Source organism: Budorcas taxicolor, chromosome 23 (assembly GCF_023091745.1).
Source record: "Budorcas taxicolor isolate Tak-1 chromosome 23, Takin1.1, whole genome shotgun sequence".
NCBI classification, from domain to species: Eukaryota; Metazoa; Chordata; class Mammalia; order Artiodactyla; family Bovidae; genus Budorcas; species Budorcas taxicolor.
The window spans coordinates 35,560,356-35,588,173 of record NC_068932.1 but is presented as its reverse complement, the minus strand read 5'-3'; the positions used below and the strand labels follow the sequence as shown (position 1 = coordinate 35,588,173).

At 39.6% G+C, this 27,818-nt stretch overlaps 1 protein-coding gene across 1 annotated transcript in view; it reads right to left on the bottom strand.

Moving 5' to 3' along the window:
• ATRNL1 (attractin like 1) overlaps nucleotides 1-27,818 on the bottom strand; it is a 795,857-nt gene that overhangs the window by 101,315 nt on the left and 666,724 nt on the right. Inside the window, exon 28 of the mRNA XM_052660645.1 lies at nucleotides 25,082-25,196. Coding sequence (XP_052516605.1) covers nucleotides 25,082-25,196 — 115 coding nt within the window. The remainder of the gene's footprint in view (nucleotides 1-25,081; nucleotides 25,197-27,818) is intronic.

Sequence of the window (27,818 nt, the reverse complement as noted above, 5' to 3'; positions counted from 1 at the left end):
TGGAACCCTATAGACTGTAGCCCACCAGGCTCCTCTGTCCATGGGAATCTTTGGGCAAGAATACTGGAATGGGTTGCCTGTGCCCTCTTCCGGGAGATCTTCCTGATCCAAGGATCAAATCTGCATCTCTTATGTCTTCTGCATTGGCAGGTGGGTTCTTTATCACTAGCGCCACCTGGGCACTTTCATTAGGGAAGGGATGTGGTCATAATTCAAAACAATGGTTTTCATGGCATTCAAAATGCCTCAATTCGCTGAATATAAATTGGTAAAACTTTTCTGAAAAGCAACTTGACGATATTTACTGAAAACTTTCTAAAAAAGGTTCATACCTACCAGTTTCAGAACTAATACTGTATCCTTAGGAAGTAATCAGAGATTTGGAAAAAGAATTTACATAAGAATCTTTATCATGGCATTATTTACAATACTCTACCCTCCCCCAACTCCTGCCAAAGAGCAGCAGCAGCTGCCTGGGGACAACATAAATAGCCAAGAAGAGGAGAATAATTAAGATGTTTATGATACATCCATAAAATCCCATATTATACAGTCATTATAATTGTTTTTCAAGAATTTTTAATGACACAGAGAAATACTCATTATATAACATTCAGTAAAAAGGCAGAATATAGGACTTCCTGAGAAATGATACCACTTATGTAAAATGAAAAGAAATCTAAATGTGTCTCAGGTCCTCAGAGGAAACATATCTTTTGTTGGTTATCTCTGAGTTGTAAGATTTTGGTTACTCTTTTCCAAATTTTCCAAAATGAAAAGATACTAACTTTATAATCAGAAACCCAACCAATAAGATAAGTACCCATAGCTACAGGGAGGACTGGCAGGTGTTTGTGAGGTGCTGGTGACGGTGGTGGCGATGGTGGGAAGCAGTGGAGGTGAGCTGCAAAAGAGAAATGAGACCTCCTTTTTCAGAAGAAACATCACAGTGCCCCTTCACCCTCTTCCACTTGCTCAGTCCTCAGCAGCTGTGTGTGTGGGTGTGTGTTCACATGTATACACACATGTACAGACATCTGACCACCAATCTTGTGTAGCTCTTTCCTAAAACGATACAAGATACATTAAAAACTCTAGCTCAATCAGTGCTCCTCATTTCCTTCCTTCCTCTGTCTTTATAAGTTAAACCCTTATTTTGGAAAGAACATGAATCAAGATGAGTAGGATTTGGGCATTGGAGGAGTGAGAAAGGAAAGACATTCCTGGGAGAAGGAACATCATAAGTGAAGGTTGAGAGGTGGGACCACCAGGCTCTGCATGAGAAACACTGAGGATTCTGTTTCTGCAGAGTGAGGGATCTGTAGATGGGAGTAGTGGAGAAAGGTGATCACAGAGACTTTTGGTAACCTTAGGAAGTTTCCAAATATAAGACCCACCGATTAAGAGAATATGAAGACTCAAGAGAATATACCACAGCCTTTGAAAGCAATTCAAAAGAGGAAGCCAAAACTTATTTTGAGCACTGGCAGTATGGTATGAAACCAATTGGCTTGGGAGTTAGAAGATCGTAGGGTCATATGCCATTTGTGCCAATAATAAGCTGTACTGCTTTGGGCAAACTGTGGGCCTTCTTTAGGGCTTCTGTCTTTGTACGTAAAATTAGAGGGACAGAATGCATGAATGCATTCGCTAATTCTTTCATTCAGCTAAAGTGTTGAGGGCCTGTTGTGTCAGGCGCTGTACTGGACATTCAGGACACTATGATAAAGGTTGATGGTGCTCATCTAGGTAAGATGAGCATGGAGCTCAGTCTAGGTAAGAAAGTTTTCAGGGTAATGAGTGGGTCCCAGAAAGCGATAGTTCACCAAATTGCCCCCATTAAGAGAGATGGGGGTCACTGGTGACCTCAGTAGGACAGACTTAATAGAGAAATAGTTGCTGAACAGTGGGCTGGGGAGTAAATGAAAATGTGATAATAGACACTAAGCATGAATTTCAGCTGAGAAGATGAACAAGGAATGGCAAGAGCTTGAGTGAGTTTCAGTCTCATAGTAGTAGTAGTGAAAGTTGCTCAGTCGTGTCCGACTCTTCGCGACCCCATGGACTATACAGTCCATGGAATTCTCCAGGCCAGAATGCTGGTGTCAGTAGCCTTTCCCTTCTCCATGGGCTCTTCCCAACCCAGGGATTGAACCCAGGTCTCCCACATTGCAGGGGGATTCTTTACTAGCTGAGCCACAAGGGAAGTCCTTCAGTTTCATAGCCCTCTCCATTTCTAAAATACCAAGATTCATATCACTCAAGTAGGTATATTTAACCTTCCAAGGTAACAGCCTTGAAGGCAGCAGCAACCAATTCAATGCATCAGCTCTAGTATGTTTGTATGAACATCAATCACGCAGTGGCTACGTTCCAAATACTAAAAGGAAATTAAGATCTGGAAATTATTGCGGTGAAAACCTGGATAGTCTCAATGGGTGGATATATTTAAAAATATGAGACGGGCTTTGCACAAGACAGAGGGCTGAACAAAATGAACTCAAGTTGTCTGATCCTGTTATGCTAATGATACTGAGCTAGGAAAGGAGGAAAGAGGGCCAGTTCAGGGAGGAACAAGCATACCAGGAACCCTAAGCTGCCTGCCAGGCTCCTGTTTCCAGTAAGCAGGCTTTGACCTTGTCTCTACCATTCTTTCGCTACTAAAGATGGTGTAAATAAATGGAAGCTTCCTCTGATTATATGACATTAGAGAGATGTTACTGCTTATGCAGTTGGTTGCTTAAAATCCCTGGATGTATAATCAAGATGACATTAAAGCCAACAAGTGACAATGTGGAATTCTATTGTTCTAATAAAATGCAACAGTGGAATTGAGTTTTATAAAACAGCTAACATTTGCAATTAGAATTTCTAGTAATCCTTATATTACCAGTTTAATGCTAATATTTTTTTAAAAAACAATGTCTTTATTTTTTAAGGAATTTTTTTTTTCTGTGTGAAAATGTAGGGATTTCAGAAAGGCAATTACATGAATCTTTGTGGTCAGAATTCAGAGGTACTATGGTAAAGGTTTGGAGGTACTTTTTCATTAGCATTTTATCGATAGGACCAATTAGTCTAAGCAAGCCTGAAACTCCCAGGATTTCCTGAAACTGACACCTGCGCCTTTCTTAAGCTGGTGGTGATACACATGATGTAAATTTACCAATTACAAGACAGAGATGGGTGTGCATCGGCAGTGGTGGAGCCTTGGGTTTGAATCTCAAGTACTCTGGGACAAAAGATAACATAATGTTTGATCTCTGAAGCACTCTTTAAAATTCCTCCTTTCTTTTGGCTCTCTTTTTTTTTTAAAGTGATAAACTAGAGCAAATTAAATGTAAGCTTAATATATATCATGTAAGTGCCTTTTTCCTGTCTTAGTTTTCTAAGCTGTATTTAATATTTCTCTGTCAGGGATGCATTAGAGTATAGGGATTAAAGGTATTAGCTCTATAGACAATGGGCAAGAATGCGAACTTCAATTTTCCTAACTTGGTAAAATACACACACACACACACACACACACTCAGCATCTAAGTAATAGGACTGTTACAAGATTAAGTGAGAAAATATAAGAAAACAATTATTATAGCCACTACAGACACATAGGGGCTTCCCTGGTGGCTCAGACAGTAAAGAATCCACCTACAATGTGGGAAACCTGGGTGAGATCCCTGGGTTGGGAAGATCCCCCGGAGGAGGGCATGGCAGCCCACTCCAATATTCTTGTCTGGAGAATCCCTGTGGACAGAGGAGCTTGGTGAGCTACAGTCACGGGGTTGCAGAGTCAGACATGACTGAGAGGCTCAGCACAGCACAGCACAGACACATAGTAAGTATCCAATAAATAATGTTCTCAGTTTTGTGCGTTTGTGTGTCTGCTCACTTTGTACATTTACATAGCCTACCAAAAATATTTTTAAATTGAGAAGAATCAATAATAGTAATGACATTTGCTTTAGAAGCTTCACCCTCTATAACTGTTCATTACAACATGTCCGTGTCAACATAATTTAAGAATGTTTCTAATAGAAAGAACTTCTTAGTCTCAGCATGATCTTGAGCTGTTTAATTATTTCAAACATTTTCAAAATTTTCACCAAAAATATGATAATGTGTGTTAAGTACAAATAATTCAGTGAATGAGTACCATCTTGCTTTAAGCTTTCACTGCCTTTGCTCCTCCTGCGGCATCAGCAGTTCTATACTTTCTAACTTACCCATTAAGTGTGATTTGAAGATGGAAGGCAGAATTAGAGAAAAAAAATCCACAAGTTACTTAAAAGCTAGTATTTTAAGAGTAAGGCATTCTAATGGACAAAATAAAAGATGAGCACATAGTTCAAAGATCAGGGAACAATTCAAGAGACTAGCGCAGGGACACACATGACATTTTCACTGTGTCCAATATGTGAGCAAGTGGACTGGCAGATGGGACCTCAGAGACTGCAACATGCGGCAACTCCCATACAGGTCATGCAGACCCGGCTCTAAAATCAGCTCTACAACTTGCTTGCTCTAAAATCTTTGGCAAATAAAACATTTCTGGCAAGTATAAAGCTTTTCTGAAGCTTGGTTTCTTTAGCTGCAACATAGGCAAGATTCCCCTATGGGTTGTAGTAAGAAAGTGAAATACACAATTACACCCCAGAGATAGTGACTGTACAAGGCAGGTACTCAGTAAATTTAATTCTGTTATTTATATACCATACATTGAGTTTTCATTTATATGTTAACATATCATGAAATGGCTAGATAGACTTTCACTAAATTTGGAGGTATGTTTGGGATGGCCTGACTTAAGATACACTGTGGAGTCCAGACAAGACTCACTTTGGAAACTGAGGAGAAGCTTCAAAGACTGAGATACCCATTTTCTTGAAAGGCTGAAACTGAGGCACGCAAAGTTCATGCGGCTGTTGACTGGGAGAGGTCATGTACACACACAGAACTGCTTTCAAAATCTGAGCCCCAGACTGAAAGTCAAAGATACTCCCAACTGAGTTGTGAGAGCAGACTTGTGATTGTGTGCATGCGTGTTCAGTCACGCACACAATCAGTTGCGTCTGACCCTTTGTGACCCCCCCTGCCAGGCTCCTCTGTCCATGGGATTTCCCAGGCAAGAGTACTGGAGTGGGTTGCAATGCCCTCCTCCAGGGGATCTTCCCGACCCAGGGATCGAACCTGCATCTCCTGTACTTCAGGCAGATTCTTTACCCATTGAGCCACATGGGAAGCTCCAGGTTTGTGATTAAGCTGCTCCTTATCTGGGCAACTCTGTGTAGCATTTTCTAGGATAAGAAGCAGCGATGCTCCTGATGATGATCAATCATTTTTTTCAAGGAGCAGCCATGAAAATGATCATATTGAACATTTCTTCTCTCCTGCCAGAGCTTCTTGGCATGCTAGCAGATTGGCCAAAAAGTTTGTTCAGGTTTTTCTGCATGATCTTTTGCAAAATTTACTAGCTACCTGGATATTTGCTTATATTTCTTTATTTCTTACATAAAGGAGAGCATACTCGGGGTATTCTTTTGCAGTTAATATTTTTCACTTAAATAATATATCCTGGAAACAATCTCACATCAGTACAGTGATCTTCCTCATTCTTTTTTCACTGATGCATTATACTCCATTTGTGGATGTATCATAATTTATTTTACTACTTCCCTAGTATGGTTATTTAACTTGAATGAACTTTTTTGGCCAACCCCCAATTGTTTTTTCTCATTCTGCCACCAGTCCCTACTTTGCTAGATTCTGTGCAGGACCATTTTCAGAATTTATAACTAGAGAAATCTGAGTCCTCAGTGTTCCTAAGTGTGTGTGTACGCGTATGCAAGTGCATGTACGTCTGTGTGTGTGCATATGTGTGTATGTGTGAACTCAAATGCATAAGGACCATCAATACATATTATCTATTCTCAATCCACTGTTTCTCTGGTTAAAACTCCAAAGAACACAGTCAGAGTAAACAGTTTACATTCTAGAACACATTGAGGATAGTTTATAAGTAAATGGACATACATACATTTTCGGTTAAATAAGCTCTTGGGTGCTAGCCCAGCAACCATATAGCCAAGTAAATATAATTCCTATGAGAAAATATAGCCTGTCATCTGTAGGTTAACTTTTGGAAGGGAGCTATGCTCATGTGACCCATTTGAAGAAGAGGCCTGAAAAATGCTTTTTACTAATGTTTCACTTTGAAATAATTTTAAACTTACAGAAAAGTTACAAAGAATTAGAGTTCTCATTTGCCCTTCATTCAGCTTCTCTAATGATAACATTTTACATAATTACAGTATAATTGTCAGAACCAGAAAATGAACACTGACATAATACTGTTGAGCAATCTGCAGACCTTATTCAAATTTCACCAGTTTTCCTGCTAACATTTTATTTCCGTCTCAGGATTTAGTTCAAGATCTTACTGCGTGTAGTCATTAGTCTCTAATCTGTGTTAATTCCTCAGTCTTTCTTTGTCTTTCATGATCTTGACACTTTTGAAGAGTTCTGGTCAGTTTGTTTTATAGGCTGTTCCTCAATTCGAATTTGTCTGATCTTTTCTCATGATTACACTGGTGTTACACATTTAACAAGAACCCTTTGGAAGTGACATCTTGCTCTTTTCAGTGCAGGTATATCAGGAGGTATACAATTTCTATGCTTTATTACCAGTGATATTAACCTTGATCATTTGGATAAGGTCATGTCTTCTACAGTTTTCTATAATAAATGTATGATTTTCCAATTTGTAATTAATAAATGCCTTATGGGACTATGTAATATCAATACTTTGAAGCTATGCAAGTATACAGTTTATATTATATATTCTCCCATTAATTTTAATTCCATCAGTGGTTCTTGCCTGCAATAATTACTACTCTAGTATTTATCTAATGATCATTTTCATATTTTCCTTATTTTCTATATACTCATTAACTGAAATTCCACTGTAAGGAAGAGATCCCCTTCTCTCTTATTTATTTATTCATAATTGAACAAATTTTATTCAATTTTAATTTAAAATTAAATAAATTTTATTATTTATTTATTCAATTATGAATAAAGAACTATTTAATAGTATACACAACTATGTTAATGTAGACTTACAGATATTTAATTTATTAATTTATTATAATCCAATACTATACTTATTTATTTTTTTGTTCAAGTTGTTCTAGCTTTGGCAATTGGGTGCTCCTGCACATGGGCTTCTGTATCATTTCAACATATCGTTATAATTTTTTGAACACTTACTTTCTGGGATCAGATGTTCTATTTCAACTGCATTCTTCCTTCCTAGCCTTGGAGTCAATCATTTCTTCAAAAAGCCCCGGTTCCTTTTATTGAAAAATGGTGTTAAGAAACCAAGATATGGGTGCTAGGAGTGTTCGCTGCTACTGAAATATCACTGCTTCCAGGCCCTCTCAGCAGACACAGCTAGGAAACATACATATGTATACTAACCCACTGACACACATCTCTATTTCTATTTTAATCTACATGTATGTGAATGAGTCTATGCAGATCCCTCAAATACCAGTACCACAGGATTAATTCTACCCTTCTTACTTTCCTCGTAAGTATCTGTTTTTCTCTGAAATTGAGAGAATTAGCTCTCATTATCCACACCATATTTGCTTCTTTGTCCAGTCCTTGAAGTGAAGTGAAGTTGCTCAGTCGTGTCCAACTCTTTGCAACCCCATGAACTGTAGCCTAGCAGGCTCCTCAGTCCATGGAATTTTCCAGGCAAGAATACTGGAGTGGGTTGCCATCCTTGCACAGACATAAAGTTATGTCAGAATTGCTAACTCAGGCCCCTGTTTCCAGAAGAAACAAATGTGCTAATCATAGTTCAGTGTGTATTTTTCTCTTTGCATTTAGTCTTACTCTGTACAGTCAAACTATTATTTTCCAAAATTACATAGGTTGTTCTTTTCTTCCCTATCCCCTCAGTGTAGTTATGCTATTCATTTGTAAAGCATTTAAGTTCATTTTCCACTGTTCATATTCCATTTTGGGTTCTCCATCTCCCAATTTGATTTATTTATTAGGTATGTGAAACATTAGAGTGTTTCCAAGAGTCAGAGGTTTGTAAAAAGGTCCACTCAAAGAAATGTCTCTTCGTCCTCATCCCTCTTCCTCCCTCTCTCACTCCCCCATTTTATACTCCATTCTCACTTTACTTTCTGTAGGTAACCAATCTCATTAGTATCCTTCTTGTAATCTTTTGCAAAATTTAGTAGATTTTAATATATGTGATCAAATTTCTTTATTTGATGCTAAAGGATAGCATACTCTAGTAACCTTTTGCAATTTACATTTTCCACTTAATAATATACCCTGGAAATAATCTCATATTAGTTCACAGAAAACTTCCTTATTCTTCTTTACTGATGCATTATACTCCATTTGTGGATGTATCATAATTTATTTTACTACTTCCCTACATATGGTCATTTAGGCTGTTCTTAATATTATGTGACTGCAAACAATGCTATTGGAGAAGAAAATGGTAACCCACTCCAGTGTTCTTGCCTGGAGAATCTTAGGGATAGCGGAGCCTGAGGGGCTGCCATCTATGGGGTCACACAGAGTCGGACACAACTGAAGCGACTTAGCAGTAGCAAACAATGCTGAAATAATCAATGGCTGTGAATTTTCATGTTGCTGGAGGTTTATTTTAGGGTACATTCTTAGACATGGGGCTGCTGGATCAAAAGAGTACAAGGGTAGCTTTCTTAGGTATTGTCAAATTCTCCCCCAGTAAGGCTGTACCAGTTTGCATTCTCATCAGCAATGTATTGTCATACTTATAAATTTTCACCAGCATGATAGGTGAGAAATGATATCTGAGGATTGTTTTAATATTAATTTCTTAGATATATTTTTAATGCAGATGGACAAAGGACATTGAGGGGAAGCTCAGATGGACAGACAAGACTGTCACAAAGAGATAAAACGGAACTTAGGAATGTCCTAACAAGGGATATATGTATACCTATGGCTGATTCATGTTGAGGTTTGACAGAAAACAGCAAAATTCTATAAAGCAATTATCCTTCAATTAAAAAATAATAATAATAATTATATAAACAAAAGACTAACAGTCACTTACCGAGCCTAGGAAAAGATGATGCTTCTGAAGCATTGGAGAAAGTTAAGAAAAGCTGTTTCCGAAGTTCTAAAGAAAGTGAAAAGCACTAATGCAAAGATTGAAGTGACCCAGTGGAGATATAAAGGGAAACTGAACATTATCTGTAGTGCATAAGATAGGCTTAAAAAGACTGACTTATTTCTACATGAAAGATAAAGGGCTAAAAAATTATGCTCTGAGACTTCCTTGGTGTCCAGTGGTTAAGACTCTGCTTTCCAATGCAGGGGGTGAGGGTTCAATCCTTGGTCAGGGAAACAACATCCCATAGGCTGTGGGGTACAGCCAAAAATTTTAAAAAATAAAATGTAATACACATTAAAACAATTTTTTAAAAATATGCTTAAAGCAGACTTGAAGTCTTAGAAAAATCTGTCTTAACAATAACTGTGATCTAAAAACCAGCAACAAGGGATGTAAAAGCCATATAGCGCAGCAAGATTAGGAGAGACTGAATATGGATGGTTTGGACAGCAAAAGCAGCGTATGGTGACCCACCTAGGCCATGGAGTCCTGGGTAGGGACTCTGATCTACTTAAAGCGCCAAGAATGAAGAAGAGCTTATGAAATCTTCAGTTTTAAGAACAGGCAAAAAGAATGGCTTTAGAAATGATCAAACAATGATTATTCAAATCATCCAAGTGAGATTTTTATATGTGGGAAAAAAATAACAAAACACCCAAAGAAATCTGTCAAACGTAGAAGAAATCATATTGCAAAATGAGTAACCTGACCTGTGACAAACAGGCCTCCAGAATAAGGCTGAAGTGATAGTCCTGGTCAGCAGTGACGAAGCAGTCATTTTAATTTCAGCAAAGTTCTCAATTCTATTTCACAAGCCAAAATTTAGACCAGAGATTAAGGAGGCTTTTAAAAAAAAAACAAAAAACCAAAAACCTTAGAAGTCTTTAGCATGAATTTATATTAAGGTAGAAATAACAAGCACATGGATAAAATGCAATCAGGAAGTATGAATTCATAGGTAGCTTAAGAGCTGGACTCTGGGAAGTTAGCACCAATAAGGACGAGTAAGTAGGAGAAAGAAGGAAAATAATTAGGCAGATATTAATACACTGTGTTTCTTTTATGCTCTAAGCATCACTTAGCCCCTGGAGATATAATGGTAAATAAAGGGGAAATCCCTGCCTTTAGCTTATCTGGGAAGAACAGGGACAGTGTAACAAAATTTTTATAGTAGTACATTAAAAAAAAAAAAACGTAGTAGACTGAAAATGGGCAGAGATGGGGACAAGTCTCACAGAGGAGGTGACCACTGAATAAGAAAGTCTGTTGGTGGAAAGGGTAGGCATGTGTATTAGAGGACAGTTCAGGCAGAAGGACCAGTACTTGCGAAGGGACAGAGGTATGGTGGACCCATAACAAGTGGTATTTTAAAAGTCATGTTGGACTCCAGGGAGGCACTTAACATCTCCTTAAAATCATCATATTTGCAAATAACACAAATGGGGACAGAGTATGAGAATGGTGTTTGGAATGACATGATGAAGCTTCCAAAATAACCCTGAAACCTCAGAGAAATGAACTGAAAACCACTGCTCCCTTTTCTTGTGCAAGAAAAGTAGCAGGCATAAATACAAAATGCCGAATGGCAGCAAAGGTTAGGAGTGGCAGAGAAGTTCCACTGAACTATAAAGTGGGGAAGTAACCAGTGAACAGGGCAGTTCATTTCACGAGAGAGGTCAGGCACCAAAAAACAAACAGGAGTCAAGCCAGAGAAGCTTTTTGGATTCTAGCATTGGTTCTGCTGTGTAATAAATATTGGATTCCAAGGAAGACCAATCAGGTAAACCTAGGTATCTTCATCTGTCAAAGGGAAAGAATTCTCTGTGTGTGTGTGCTCAGTCATGTCCTACTCTTTGTGATCCCATGGACTGTAGCCCACCAGGCTCCTCTGTCCATGAGATTTTTCAGGCAAGAATACTAGAGTGGGTTGCCATTTCCTTCAAACCCATGTCTCCTGCACTGTAGGTAGATTCTTTACCTGCTGAGCCCTTGGAGAGGTTCTTAAACCAGTGATATCTGGGAAGGCTGAAGAGCATTCTAAGAGTCATAAGGTGACCTAAGCTGGAAGTCCTAAGGCAGGGTGTCCTATATTGAACCTGAACTGAAGGCTGGGAGGTGATCTCCAAACTGCTTTCTACCACCCACGTGATAGATGATTATAAGGAAAACAATCAGCTGCTCTCTATTTCTGGGAAAATGAGAACAAGAAGAAAAAGAACAAAAGAAAATGGGATCAAATTGCAGTGTGAAGACTGTTAAATAATAGAATGAATTTGTCCCGGAAGTTATGGGTATGCCTTTTGGGAAAGTCTTTAGAAAAAATCTGTCTGTCCAAGATGGTTCTGGGCAGGGTCACCAGCTGTGGCTGCAAGCGGTTGGATGAGCCAGATGTCATTCCAGTGCCCTTCCTATCTCTGGTTTCTGCAGTTGTATAATCATGTGCATCAATGGAGTAATACCTAATTACCCCATTTATACACTTTATGTGTCTATTAATATGGACAACAGTTTCCTTTCTATTTTACTAGTAAAGTTTTGAATACAAATGTGACTCGGCCTCTCCCCATTACAGCTCTGCATTCAGAGCTAATTGCCTCACAGAACACTTAAGGAGTCATTTTTCATTATGATGGTGAGCAAAGGGAAGGCAGATGGCAGAGTCATGTTATTGATTTGGTGATCCTTCCCTGGCTCCTTGAATAAATGGAACTGAATGTTTGGTCATTGTATCCAGACTTTTAGAGCCTTCAAGCTTCAGTTCAAATTATGTCAGACAGAAGGTTCATGGGGCAAAAATCCATGTATTCCTCCAAGGCTTCTAAACGATGATCCCAGGGACCATGTAGAACTCCTCAAACCACCTCCTGGGAGCCTGGTGGACTAATTTAGCCTCCCAGGTCTTAAGGAAAAGGATGAGCTCTCTCTTAAGCTTTGTTGGTGCTTTAGCTGAACTTGCTGCCCATCAGTTAGGGATGTTGGCCCAATTCAGATGGGCTCTGCTAATTTGCAAATAAGGTGAGGGTAGGATGAACTGGGAGACTGGGATATACACACTGCTACATATAAAACAGATAACACTAATGAGAACCTACTTTATAGTACAGGGAACTCAGTGTTTTGTGGTGACCTAAATGGGAAGGAAATTCAAAATAGAGGGGATATTCCCTCTGATGTACAGCAGAAACTAACATAATCTTGTAAAGTTACTCTATTCCAATAAAAAATAATTTAAAAAACTACCCTTATGGCAGAAAGTGAAGAGGAACTAAAAAGCCTCTTGATGAAAGTCAAAGAGGAGAGTGAAAAAGTTGGCTTAAAGCTCAAAATTCAGAAAACTAAGGTCATGGCATCCAGTCCCATCACTTCATGGGAAATAGATGGGGAAACAGTGGAAACAGTGTCAGACTTTATTTTGGGGGGCTCCAAAATCACTGCAGATGGTGACTGCAGCCATGAAATTAAAAGACGCTTACTCCTTGGAAGGAAAGTTATGACCAACCTAGAGAGCATATTGAAAAGCAGAGACCTTACTTTGCCAACAAAGGTCCGTCTAGTCAAGGCTATGTTTTTCCAGTAGTCATGTATGGATGTGAGAGTTGGACTGTGAAGAAAGCTGAGCACCAAAGAATTGATGCTTTTGAACTGTGGTGTTGGAGAAGACTCCTAAGAGTCCCTTGGACTGCAAGGAGATCCAACCAGTCCGTTCTAAAGGAGATCCGTCCTGGGTGTTCATTGGAAGGACTGATGCTGAAGCTGAAACTCCAATACTTTGGTCACGTCATGAGAAGAGTTGAGTCATTGGAAAAGATTCTGACGCTGGGAGGGACTGGGGGCAGGAGGAGAAGGGGACGACGGAGGATGAGATAGCTGGATGGCATCACCGACTCGATGGACATGAGTCTGAGTGAACTCTGGGAGTTGGGGATGGACAGGGAGGCCTGGTGTGCTGCGATTCATGGGGTCACAAAGAGTCGGACAAGACTGAGAGACTGAACTGAACTGAACTGAAAGTGAATGAAAGGAGGTAAATCATTCACTTTTCAGAAGCTATTAACTCTTCCCCTGAGAGCCCTTAGAGAAAGATGCTCTGGTGTTTTAAGGCATTAATTAATTATAATCAACATTTACCTATTTTAGAATCACATTACTACTACTGCTGCCTGTTCCTCCACTGTTCATTAAAAACTAAGGCATAGCAAACTCACAAATACCTTTGGTCGATAGTAAAAGGTAGGATCTGGGACTAAATCAGCTAACAATGTAACAGAATTCTGATGAAAACTTGGGTGTACTCCCACTGGATTTATTAAGGGACCACTGGTCCTCTGAAGTGGTCCTAAGAAGAACATTTGCATGAGAAGACAGAATTCCCAGGACCCTTGAGCCACGTTTTCTTAGCATGTTGTCAGTTTGCTGGTAAGGAGATATATTTCCTCAGGTTACTTAATTCTCCTTTTTGGATCTAGGGAGTTCCTTTCTGTATGCCTTCTGGTAAGAAGTGTATTGTTATTTTTTTTTTCCCAGGTTATATTTTTCAACCTGGCTTAACGAACAGGAGGAAGAGCAAAGTCCCTTCCTGGTGAGGGATGCAGAGACTCTGGTTGTAGTTCCTGTTCAGTGTTAACCCGAGACAATTCTCGCCCCAAATCTGGCTCTCCAAGTTTCCTCTGCAAAATGTGGGACAGAACTAAGTGATTTCTAAGGCCATTTCCAAAGTTCCAAAAATTCTAAAATTCTCTGATACTCAGTTCAGTTCAGTTCAGTTCAGTCGCTCAGTCATGTCCGACTCTTTGTGACCCCATGAATCGCAGCACGCCAGGCCTCCCTGTCCATCACCAACTCCTGGAGTTCACTCAGACTCACATTCATCGAGTCAGTGATGCCATCCAGCCATCTCATCCTCTGTCGTCTCCTTCTCCTCCTGCCCTCAATCCCTCCCAGCATCAGAGTCTTTTTCAATGATACTCAGGCCACCCATCTATCCTTGTTAAATGCAGGAAGTAGCTTTCTGCTAAATTCCCCTAAACCTATGTAATGCAGGACTATTTAATTCATAATCAGCTGAAAGTAAAATGTCTTATTATTGGCAATTTTTTATATTCACCATGGTGTTAGCTATCAAAAGAAATACCTATAGGGTCAGGGGTACTGATTAAGCTTTTGCAGTTTATTCATGCCCACAAAATTCTTATTTTGTTGTTTGTTTGCTTCAAAGGCAGCTTGCCTATTCCAAACAAATCTTGATTTTCCCCTTTGACTTTGTAAGTTGATTTGGTGAGTTGATATTTTTTCTTATTTTTCTCTTTGACTACAGTAATTATTTACCAGTCATTTCTAGAAATACCTGAAAGGGGGGTGGGGCACGTGGGAAGAAAAAGAAAAAGAGAGAAATGTGTTGACCATGCTTTCAGTGCTGATGGTCTCATTTTTCAGGTCCATAAATTCTGACTTTTTATGTGAGCTTGTTTCTGATTACTCTATCTTGAAAGTCTTTGAATCAGTTAATGTTTAGGATGTTTCACTCACTTCTGCAGTATGTTTAATTAGCCATGTTCACTATTCTTCAAGTTTGTTGTCTTTATTTTCTTCTTTGTTTCATTTATACATTATCAATTTATCTCAACTGACAATAGTACAGAAATAAACTGTGATATCTCAAATGGGAGAACGAAGGCGATGTCATTTCACAGTGACCCTGGTCAGTAAAAGAAAAGGCTTGCCAGCTTGTACTATTCTAAAAAAGCACATGGCTAACCTCCAAATCCACCCCCGCCCCCACCCCCCCCCACCAATCCCGCAAAAAAAAAGATTTGGAAAGAGCGCAATGGTGTGAAATTTTCTGGTTTAAAATTCTGGCTCCATCTCTTAATTACTGTGTCGGTAAGTGACACGGTTTTCCTGATGGCTCGGCAGGTAAAGAATTCTGCAGTGCAGGAGGCACAGGAGACACGGATTCGATTCCTGGGTCGGGAAGATCCCCAGGAAGAGGGCACGGCAACCCACTCCAGCATTCCTGCCTGGAGAATCCCATGGACAGAGGAACCCGGCAGACTACAGTGCAAAGGGTCTCAAAGAGTCAGACACGGCTGAGCGACTAAGCACGAGTGCACGCGCACAGGCCAAAAAGCCCCATGAATTAATTTCCCTCATCTGTGAAAGAGAAGTGATAATATATATATTATAGGGTGATGCCAATTCAACAAACAGAAAGAACACAGAGTAGATTGGGCTAATGGTGGGGGTTAATGGGAACAACTACACCAGACACTGATACTTATTATTTGCCAGATATATTTTGTGAGGTTATTTTTCCTGTGTGTAAGTGATATGTGGACATTTTTTTCACAAGGTTCAATATATATTTTTTTGGTCATAAAGGATGGAACTGAGTTGTGCTCTTTCAAACTTAAATAAAATGGTTTTGCAAAAAAATTATGATCCAAGAAAGAAATCAAAGTCCAAATTACAAAAATAAAACAACTTTATGATAGGTTTAGTACACGTTACATTGAAAATACAATGTTTTATTATTTTGTGTCAGCTTTCACTAATATTCTGATTTTTCTTGAACCTTAAATCTGAACAAGTAAGTTTTGTAGATATTTTTTCATCAAAGGTACAGTGTTGGGCTTGATTTTAGTCCCTAAGAATGTAGCTTGACTCCTGCATGAATCATAAAAACCTAAGGTCCATTCTATCAAAGATTATGGGCCTGCAATTATACTCTAACTAAAAATAAACAAAAATAATTAAAAAATGATTATGGGCCTGAAGTGACATTTTACCTAGTGAAGTTTACAGTTTTGTAGTATATATCTACATATTTTCTACATATGTTTCGGTAAAGAAGTTCTACCATTTAAGGGTAATTGATTTTATTCATTAATTGAACACTTATCAAGCAACTCCTAAGTACAAAGTATTTGTTGGCTACAAGGGATCCAAAGATAAACTGAGATATAACCACTGTCCTCAGAGAGCTTAATACCTGGAAGGAAAGTTTAAACAAAAGAACATGGTGACTTTGACACATGTCCTATGCAAACTGTATAGGATTTCATGAGCACAGGGTCACATTTGTATGGAGGAAACTGAAGAGGCTCTATGGAAGAAGTGGCATTTGAACTGGGCTTTGAACACCGGCAGCTGAGAGGGAGAGGGCATTTCAGAACAAGGGACCACAGTGAGCATGACAGATGACAGACACACATGAAATCACAGGAAGAAATACACAGGTGGCATTCCAATCATAAAGACATTCTACCGGTCATTGTTCGTATCTCCTAGATGAGTAAACAGGGCTCAGGAGGTTAAACTCATTGCACATGGGCCCCAAACTAGCCAGAGGTGCTGTGCTGGTGGGCACTGGCAAGGACTCCATGCCTACCAACCCTGAAAGAAGGCTGGACAGAGGTCAAGGAGGCCCTTACATCCCGGAGTGAATGTCTGGACTCACTCCAACAGGCAATGAAAAGTTAGCAAAGGTCTATGAGAAAGGGAGTGAGAGAATTGTGCCTTGCTCTGGCAGAAGTCCAGATGGGAGGCAAACAGGGGCCGAGCAAAACCTGGAGGGAATGAAAACGGAAGAAGGAAGTCTGCTCTATCTTCCTCAGGGGTAAAACCTAAAGAGCTTCGTGGCTACAGGGATGTTCAAGGGGAGAAAGAGAAGGAAGAAAGCTAACTCCAAAGTTTCAAACTTGAGCCACTCGGAAATGGACTTTACAAAAACAGTAAATTCAGGGGACTCCCCTGCTGGTCTGTTGGCTAAGACACCATGCTCCCAATGCAGGGGACCCGGGTTCGATCCTAGGTGAGGGAACTAGATTTCACACAGCACAACAAAAGATTCTGCATATCCCAACCAAATAAATAAATTTAATTAAAAAAAAAAACAGTAAATTCAGAGGAGGGGAGTAGGGGGCAGTAATGGGAGAGAGGGAAGGAAGAGAGACTTTACACTAAAACTGGAGAAAATCCAGTGATGGCTGAAGATCCACGGAGTTGGGAGTTAGCATCTGAAAAGCTCCTGCAATGAGCAAAGAGAGCATCATCCTAAAGAGAGAGGGTGGAGAAGGATGAGAAATTGGCTCAGGACCAATCCTTAGGGAATGCCCACCTGTACTTAGAGTGCTGGTGAAGTAGGTAATGAACACATGGGAGGTGCTCTACATCCATTATCTCTAAGTAAATTCTCAGTAGGCACCTGTGATAGATCGAGGCAAAGAACACCAGAGAGAGTTTCCAGAAGTTGGAGGGGTGAGATGGGGAATATTCAACAGTCAAACACCACAGAGACACAATGGTAAGAACTGAGGAAAGAATATTTTAATAACTATGTTTACCATTTTGCTACTACTGCTGAAAGATATTCAAGCTTAGCAATTGTACGTAAGTTTTATTTCACCTCTTTCTCATAACATTGTCTATTCTTCATTCACAAAACTTAACCTGTTTCACAATTACAGGTTTATTTGCATGGTTATTTGCTTCTGTGCATCTCCACACAGACACTAACATCTATGGGGGTAGGGACTCTGTTTTGTTCACTACCATACAATGCACTGCTTGACCTGTAGCAGGTATTTTTACATGTTTTTTAATAAATAAATGTAACAAATGAAGATGCATAATAACTATATTTTGGAAAGAAGATAAATTCAGTTTCTCCTGTAGATTTTGTTTACTTTGAATATCAGAGTTTTTTGACACAAAGTCATATTATTCACAATAGTCCCAGACGTTTGTTCTTATCTCTGTTGTACCCTGGGCTCTCTTTCCTCATTTTGTAGTTTATTTTGCCATGAGTGCCCAGTGTTTCTTCCTTCTTTATGAAGACCCAAATGCTGGATGTGCCACTAGTGGTAAAGAATCCTCCTGCCAATGCAGGAGATGCCAGAGATGTGGGTTTGATCCCTGGGTCTGGAAGATCCCCTGAGTAGGAAATGGCAACTCACTCTGGTATTCTTGCCTGGAAGATTCAATGGAGAGAGGACCCCGGAAGGCTAGGCTGATGGGGTGACAAAGAGTTGGACACAACTGATCACGCACGCATGCGCATATGCTGGATGTAAACAATGTCTGAACTTGAGGTTAAAAGCTAACCTACGTGACAGATTGTTCTAATAAGGTGTGATACAATTCAGTGGTTTTATTTCTTATTCCAGCTACCTCCAACAAAAAGAGTGCTAAGGTCAGATCAACAGGTGTGTTTCTGTAATTTGAAGACACTGTGGCAGAGTTATGGAAGGAAAACAGCGAGTCCTAAGGGACAGGAAACTGTAGAAGCTTCTGGAAAATGTAAATTAGTTTAAAACAAGGCTTCAGGGGCCTGTGTGCTGCACTGAGAGTCAGGAGACCTGGAGTCTGCTTCCAATCCACCTCAGACCCCCAGTCTCTGACTGGTGCTAGGAGATCTTTTTACTCACTGAAGTAGGGCAACATGAATGATCCGCCTTATCCAAACCTGCTGGGAAGGCTGGGAGCTAGACTTTCTAAGTAAAATTATTTAGGGTGGCAAGATGAATGATCCGCCTTATCCAAACCTGCTGGGAAGGCTGGGACTTCCAGTCCCAGACTGGACTTCCAGTCCAGGACTTTTTAAATAAAATTATTTAAGAACTTTTAAAACTTTTTAATTGGAGGATACTTTACAATATTGTGTTGGTTTCTGCCATACATCCACATGGATCAGTCATAGGTAAACATATGTTTCCTCCCTCTTGAACCTCCCTCCCACCTCATCCCAACTCCTCTAGGTTGTCACAGAGCACCAGATTTGAGCTCCATGCATCATACAGCAAATTCCTACTGGCTAGCTGACTGCTCTAGTAGCTCAGCTGGTAAAGAATCTGCCTGCAATGTGGGAGACCTGGGTTCGATCCCTGGGTTGGGAAGATCCCCTGGAGAAGGGAAAGGCTATCCACACCAGTATTCTGGCCTGGAGAACTCCAAGGACTGTATAGTCCATGGGGTCACAAAGAGTTGGACACAACTGAGCTATCGTCTAGTCAAGGCTATGGTTTTTTTCTGTGGTCATGTATGGATGTGAGAGTTGGACTGTGAAGAAAGCTGAGCACCAAAGAATCGATGCTTTTGAACTGTGGTGTTGGAGAAGACTCCTGAGACTCTCTTGGACTGCAAGGAGATCCAACCAGTCCATCCTAAAGGAGATCCATCCTGGGTGTTCATTGGAAGGACTGATGTTGAAGCTGAAACTCCAATACTTTGGCCACCTCATGCAAAGAGTTGACTCACTGGAAAAGACTCTGATGCTGGGAGGGATTGGGGGCAGGAGGAGAAGGGGACGACAGAGGATGAGATGGCTGGATGGCATCACCGACTCGATGGACATGAGTTTGAGTAAACTCCGGGAGTTGGTGATGGACAGGGAGGCCTGGTGTGCTGCGATTCATGGGGTCACAAAGAGTCGGACACGACTGAGTGACTGAACTGAATTGAACTGAGCGACCTTCACTAGTATTCTTGCCTGGACAATGCCATGGACAGAGGAGCCTGGAGGGCTATGTCGGTTGCAAAGAGCCGAAGATGACTGAAGCGACTGACAGTTTCACTTCACAATGTGTATGTTATTTTTTTAGTTCAACGATTGGTGCTACTTTTTTCCCTAACACGTAATATATGGAATATAGTTTCTTAACTGATCTTGAGCAGCTGGAAAGGCAAGGTAAGCTACTCCTCAGAAACAACTGATTGCTCTTCTTACCCCAAACTGGCATGACTTAGCATAATGGATAGTAGAACTGCACAAGAGGAGTGGAGTGAAACCCATCCTAGGAATCAAGCCCAATCCAGTCACTCCATACACGTAAAACTACGACCCAGAAATGAAAAGACTTGGCCACCCAGTTAGCTGGTGGCAGAGCTGGATCTGGACTTCGGGTGGGACTTGTGACTCCAAGTCCATTAACTCACACATATGAGCCAAAGTTGTGGTCCTAATACTGCAGGCCCCATGTTGTTACTACAAAATGGAGTCATATTTTCATTCGCAGATAGGTTGCCGCATGTACATATTTGCATTCTATCAAATTCCTATAATTAAGTCACCAGGAAGGAGAAAGCTACCTTTCTTGTGCCTTAAACCCAGTGCTTAGCAGAACCCTCCAGGTCCTTCCTCCTTCATCTGGATATAAAGCTTTTCCCAGAAAAGCAATTGAGAATCCCACTGTATCTTTATCCAGAGAAACACAGTGATAAGGTAGAGTGTTGCCTGCTGAAGATCTAGGTGGCCTTGAATTTGACTTCAGGTTTACTCACTCACTGGCAGTATTGGCCCTTGGATGAGTCATTTAATCTCTCTTGAGTTTAATGATATATATTTTTTTAATTTGTAAAAGTGGGATAATAATAGCTACTTTTCAGGTTCATTAAGAGGATTAAACGAATTAGTGTATATAAAGAACCTGCTTCAGTGCTCTCTTCCCTCTTGTTCTGCTTTTTGTTATCCTTTCTTTTCATTTGATCAACCCAAAGTTCTCTTCTTGTCATTATTAGCCATGACACTGTGGGTAGACTGTCATTTTAAACATTGTACAATATTTTTAGATTTTTCAAAATAATCTGGTCAGCCTGCCAAAACTTCAAAGCCTAAAGGGAAAAGAATTTCAAAACCTTAGAACTTCCAGTAGCTTTCATTTTGTTTGTTTTGCCAAACATGAAGCCAGATCAGGGCAAAATTCTACATTTTAAGTTAAGCACCTAACTCCTTTCAGGCAGTGGACATTTGGGCCACCAGATTTTTAATCCAGTGATAAAAGTTAATCTGCTTCATATTAGTAAGAATCCATAAACTATGAAATCCATCATCCTCCATCACAAAGTGACAGCAATCATGATCGTTTTCAATTTATGCTCTTGAAGAGCTCTCTTTACTTTGTCCACATTTCATCCTAATGTGACTCTAAAATGCGTGGGGACCTTGCTCTCCAAGGTGACGGGTGATATGCTTGGCTGTTCAGTGCCCTGCTCTACTTGATATGCCCTGCTCTCATGGGGACGTCAGCCTTTCAACCACTCTGAGGTCAAGAGAAAGTGGCTGTGTACCTATGTCCACAGCAGAAATCCTGCTTTAGCCCAAGAGAGTCTGGCGTGGTTGGCAGTGGTGGTTCATAGGAAATACAAGGATGAAGCAGCAGGTTTACAGAGATAGGGAGCGGGGAACCTAATTAGCCCAGCACCTGGAGTGCCAAAAAGCCTATTTAGTATTTTTTGCTTTTCTTCTTCTAAGCTACTTAAAGGGAGAATTGCTCACAAACATCTACATGCATTATATGGAGGAAAAAAAAAAAAAAGACGACTGAATGGAGTAATCTGAAGGATGAATCTGCAGTTTCCTTCTGACCTCTGCTAAGATGAGCCATAGAAGGGACTCCATGCATTTTAGACAGACGCTAAAAGGGCCATGTTTAATATTACTTGCTAAATAATACTGGAATATCTGCTGGTAGAAAGAGCATAAAGTCCAAAGACAAGGCCATGCTTTGAATTAAAAAAAAAAAAAAACAACCACTAGTTGCTACTTAAAAGAGACGGCCAGAACTAACCCTTGCTTTTTTTCCAAATCACTTATTTGTTAGTGCTGACATGTAGGCTCTGAGAGAAAGCCACCATGCTCACAGGATGCTTCCGCCTTCTCCATATCCTCAAACTCGTCCTTCTCTTAAATGCTTTTATTCATGGTAATGAAGAGTGCATTATGAAAAGCATCATTTGACATTAAGGAAGCTACGTTTCAGAAAAGGGCCTGATTAAAAAATTAGAAACTGTACAAAGTACTGCAAGAGGACTTTTAATCGAATAATTAATGTTTATTCATCACTGAATAGATACGTTCACATTAGGAGACATAAACAGCCCAAGAGACAAGAGAAGACTCTGGGAACCCTGTCCTTTACACAGTAGGAATGGGGTTTGTCCATGAGGCTCCTCCTCCACTTTCTTCTTAACTCCCTCTCACCTCTAACCCTGCACCAAATGCTGGAGGAGGCTCTTCAGAACGTAAGGCTCCTGGTGGTACAATTAGAGAATCAATGAATGGATTCTAGTCCAATTGCTCATTTTATTATTGCTCACTTAGTCTCATTGATAGAAGTAGCTGCTCAAGGTCATGTTTTCCAGGTCTCCTATCATTATCATCAAAAATATTTATGAACTGCTTTCTATACACTGTGATAAGCAGAGGCACACATCTTTATCTTCCTGTCAAGATATGAGATGAACTGAACATTAGCAATGAGATAACCAATGTCAACATTTCCCTCTGAAGAGCCAATATGGTGCCTAAACTATCAATGGAATGCATTTCCTCTTAAATACTGGATGATACTATGATAACTTTTCATTGACGAGGTACACATCAAATTATCTTGATGAAAAGGGAAAAAAATAAGTCATTTAGTTTGCATACTGGTGTCAACATCTGCCTTGATTAGGGAAAACGCATATGTGAACATTAGAAAATTTCTATTGGCATTGTCACCTTTACCCCTAGAAAGTCAAGAGTTTTTCTTAAAACACATATTGTTTCCCACATCTTACCATAAAAAATTTCAAACACACAGAGAAGCGGAAAGAATTTTACAGTGGACTCCAGGATTCACATCACCTCGATTCTACAATGAACATTTCTTTACTTGCTTTGTATCTTCCATCTGCTCATCCTACTATCGACCCATTAGTAATATTATGTCTTTTATGCATTTCAAAATAGACTGCAGACAGAAGACAACATTTTATTTTGAAAGAGTAGAATCAATGAGTTTTCCTACTCCTATAGAGTTGGCTAAAAAAATTATTTTTTTTTTTCAAGGAAGAACAAACTCATCCTGAATTGTGCACACAGATATTCAATAGAGTTCAATGTACAGTCACTGTAAACAGTGTGGTAAATTAACTCAAGGTTTTGTCTACTTTTATTAACCCTGCAAATGTTTTCAGTACTCCTCCAAATGTTTGGCTTTGTGAAGACACAGGCTGTAGATTACAGAAAAATAAGCTTTCTCCTATAGATCCTAGGAGAAAATTACCTGGAATGTTAGTAATAAATATTTTTGTTGGTGTTTGGCTCTGTACTCTAATACTTGCTAATTATTCCTTGAGTATAGGAATACAGAGATTTATATACATAAATTCTTTTCATTTCTAAAGTGAGTTTTATGATACCTATAGCTCATGCTTGTCATAAGGATCAACCATGAAAAACAGGAAAACACTTTGTAAGGAGGAAAGCACTATATGCATCTAATATAGCATTATCATTAGTGATTGCAATGCATCTGCAATAAAACACAGCTGAGGTAATGGTCCCCACTGTTGTTTGGCTTTTTCAAATCAGTCAAATAGATTTCAAAGGTTAAAGGGACAGAGTATTGGCAGTTGCCTTCACTCTGCCTGTCAGTACGTCGTCTTGTCAAGGATCTAGAAGAACCTTGGTGTATATCGCAGAGACTTGTTTTCATTAGTGGAGTGTTTGTTTTGGACATCATCCCATCCTTGAAACAATACTTCCATTAGCTGGGCACAGTACCTATGATTATCCATCTTATCTGACCCGTGCCTAGCTATTCTGTTCACTGTATCCTCTTTACCTTGGTGGTTCTGAAAGGAGAAAGGGGAGGCACTCAACTCAACATACGAGAAGGTTTATTTCATTGAATAAAACAACTACAAATGAACTGTGGGTAGAAATTCCTACAACAAGATATCATCAGGTATCATAACTGACAAGTTTGGAGGTGGTGGAGATCTTCTGTTGCCATATGGAAAAAATTATATTACATGAATATCTTAAAATATATAAGCTATAAAGTAGGGTAGCTTCCATTTTTGTATCTTGTTGGGCACAAATCGAGAAAGTAAGGAGCAAGGTCAGAGCTAAGTAGGGAATTAAGGAAAGAAAAAGAAGCAGGGAGGTGAGTTTATCATCAATTTCCATTACTGAGAACCTGCCCACATCTCTTGCATTTTATTTTACCCTTAAGGGGAATTGATGAGAAAGATAGACTTGAAATCACCCTTACCCTTAAAAAGCTTCCATTTCACTAAGAGTTGTTTAGAGAAAACAATTGGGAGAAAGAACAATTAGAAACTGTGATCAGAAAGAAGAGGATATGTACAAAGAGAAATAGACACACTTTCTGATTTAGTAACAAGTTATACTCAACATTGGGCATGTTTACAATATAGACAATGGTCAAAACAATGAGAAGATCTCTAAGAGGATACATGGAGTTACTTCAAATTTAAAATATGCTTTTTATGCAGGAAAATGAATATCAGAGGAAAAGGCAGGCTGTGCTCAACTAAAGGAGAGGGTCCCCAGGTCTATGAACCGCACCTGGCTGCTGCTGACAGCAAGAACATATCTTAAATGTTCCAGGATGGATGCATCAAGCTCTTGTCCTCTGATGCTACAAAACATTCCAAACATGCAAGTGAGTTCCTTAATTAGATTCCATATTTCTGAAGCAAGCTTCTAATTGCATTTATAATTTGGCAACCTATATGACACACATACTGGGAGAAAAGTAGCTGCCCAAAAGGGTCAAGAATTTGCTTACCCTGCTAGTGAAAGTACTCATTGTAATTACAATGACTAATTGAAGTGTGTGTGTATATACATACATACATGTGTATATTACATACAAATATACATATATTCAACATGCATTTCTAAGAGAAACACTGGCAAATCTGAATTTATAGCAAGACAGATAGCTAGATATTTGGAAAGAAGTTGTATTCTAATAAAATTTAACCATAATTTGAATTAGAACTTTGCAAATATCTTTATTGTGCTATCTGGTAGTGTTGTTTATTTCTTCTGTTCCGGCTACATGTTTTGCTTAACTGTTGATGGTGCCTCATTCATCTTACCTGACTGCCCAGGGGGAGGGGCACCTGATGGCCCTCGTGGTAGACAAAGAAACACGGTCAGAACTGCAGCTCTGTTCCCAGCACAGGGTTCAATGGCTATTGGTTTGGGTGCTCCCTGAAAAAGAAAACCCATTCTAAATTTGCATTGTTTACACGATACTGTTACTCTACTTTTCTCTTATGCTTCAGGCAGCTAAAATGTACATTCTTAGTAGTTGAAGAGACACCACCTTTCAATTTTTAATAGTTCAATTGTGTATTTTATTGTAGTACTATTTTGCTTTTTTTTTGTAGTAGTGGTGATTTACATTTAGAAAACATTTTTCTTGGGACATGTTAGCATGTGTTTTTGCAATTTTTGAAAAGTGCTCATTGCTTTGCTCTATTTTCATCTTTTTTTCTCTAACAGCATTTATTTTTTAGTGAAGTGAGGTTTACAGAAAATTAACAGGAAGCTATAGATTTTTCTATCTATATTATTTATCTATTATTTATATATATAGCTATATTATTTAACTTATATGCAGAGTACATCATGAGAAATGCTGGGCTGGAGGAAGCCCAAGCTGGAATCAAGATTGCTGGGAGAAATATCAATAACCTCAGATATGCAGATGACACCATCCTTATGGCAGAAAGAGAAGAAGAACTAAAGGGCCTCTTGATGAAAGTGAAAGAGGAGAGTGAAAAAGGTGGCTTAAAGCTTAACATTCAGAAAACTAAGATCACGGCATCCAGTCCCATCACTTCATGGCAAGTAGATGGGAAAACAGTGGAAACAGTGGCTGAACTTTCTTTTTCTGGGCTCCAAAATCACTGCAGATGGTGACTGCAGCCATGAAATTAAAAGACGCTTACTCCTTGGAAGGAAAGTTATGACCAATCTAGACAGTATATTAAAAAGCAGAGACATTACTTTGCCAACAAAGGTCTGTCTAGTCAAGGCTGTGGTTTTTCCAGTAGTCATGTATGGATGTGAGAGTTGGACTATAATGAAAGCTGAGTGCCGAAGAATTGATGCTTTTGAACTGTGGTGTTGGAGAAGACTCTTGAGAGTCCCTTGGACTGCAACAAGATACAACCAGCCCATCCTAAAGGAGATCAGTCCTGGGTGTTTATTGGAGGGAATGATGTTGAAGCTGAAACTCCAATACTTTGGCCACCTGATGTGGAGAGCTGACTCATTTGAAAAGACCCTGATGCTGGGAAAGATTGAGGGCAGGAGAAGAAGGGGACGACAGAGGACGAGGTGGTTGGATGGCATCACCAACACAATGAACATGGGTTTGGGTGGACTCTGAGACATGGTGATGCACAGGGAGGCCTCGCGTGCTGCAATTCATGTGGTCGTAAAGAGTCAGACACGACTGAGCAACTGAACTGATAGATATTTTCCATAAACCCACTGCCCCCATGCACAGCCTCCCTGATTATTAACATCCCCACTAGAGTAGCACATTTGCAAAAACTGATGAACCTAGAACGACGCATCTCTAGCAACCAGAGTCCACAGTTTACATTAGAGTTCACTCTTGGTGTTGTATATTCCATGGGCTTGGACAGACATACAATGACATGTATTCATCACTACAGTATCATATAGAATAGTTTTGTGTGCTCAGTTGCTTCAGTCTTGTCTGACTCTTAGCGATCCCGTGGACTGTAGCCCGTTAGGCTCCTCTGTCCGTGGAATTCATCAGGTAAGAATACTTGCTTGAGTGGGGTGCCATGCCCTCCTCCAGGGCATCTTCCCAACCCAGGGATCAAAGCTGTGTCTCCTGCACTGCAGGCAGATTCTTTACTGCTGAGCCACGAGGGAAGCCCGCAGAGAAGCTTAACTGCCCTCAAAATCCTCTGTGCTCTCACTGCAACTCCAGGAAATTACTGATCTTTTTATTGTCTCCATAGGTTTGCCTTTTCCAAAATGTCATATCACATAGTTGAAATCATGCAGTATTTAGCTGTTTCATATTGACTTATTTCACTTAAAAATACACAGTTAATGTTTGTCTGTGTCTTTTCAATCTTTAGCGCTCCATAATATCCCATTGTCTTGATGTATTATACTTTATTTACCTATTCAACTACTGAAGGACATCTTGATTGCTTCCAAACTTTGGCAATGATGAATAAAGCTGCCCAAAACATCCATGAGCAAGCTTTTGTGTGGACATAAATTCTCAACTCCTGTGGGTAAATATTCAGGAGCATGATTACTGGATCACACAGTACCTTGTGTCGTTTAACACTAAATCCTGGCACACTGTAGAGGTCAACAGGCTTACATCTAAATAAATCAATGTATTTCAATATATCTGATATTTGATATATAGTCTGTGAGCCATGAAGTTGTGTAACTTCTGTTGCTTTTTCACAATTGCTTCTTCTCACCAATGATAAAACAGTTTATTTAATCAAATTATCACAATCCAAAATATTATATCTTTAAAAATATTTTCCCAGTTTTATTGAGACATAATTGACATAGAGAAAGACACATCTTTAATATCATTTCAGTGAAATACATATGTAATAATCACCCATCAATATATTTTTTAATTAATTAATTAACTGTAATTTGGGCTACCCTGGGTCTTCGTTGCTGCTCATGGGCTTCCTCTAGTTGTGGCAAGTAGGGGCTACTCTAGTTGTAGTATGAGGGCTTCTCATTGTGGTGGCTTCTCATTGCTGGCATCACTAAGCCAGTGCTGCCCCATGGTAAGTGGAATCTTCCTGG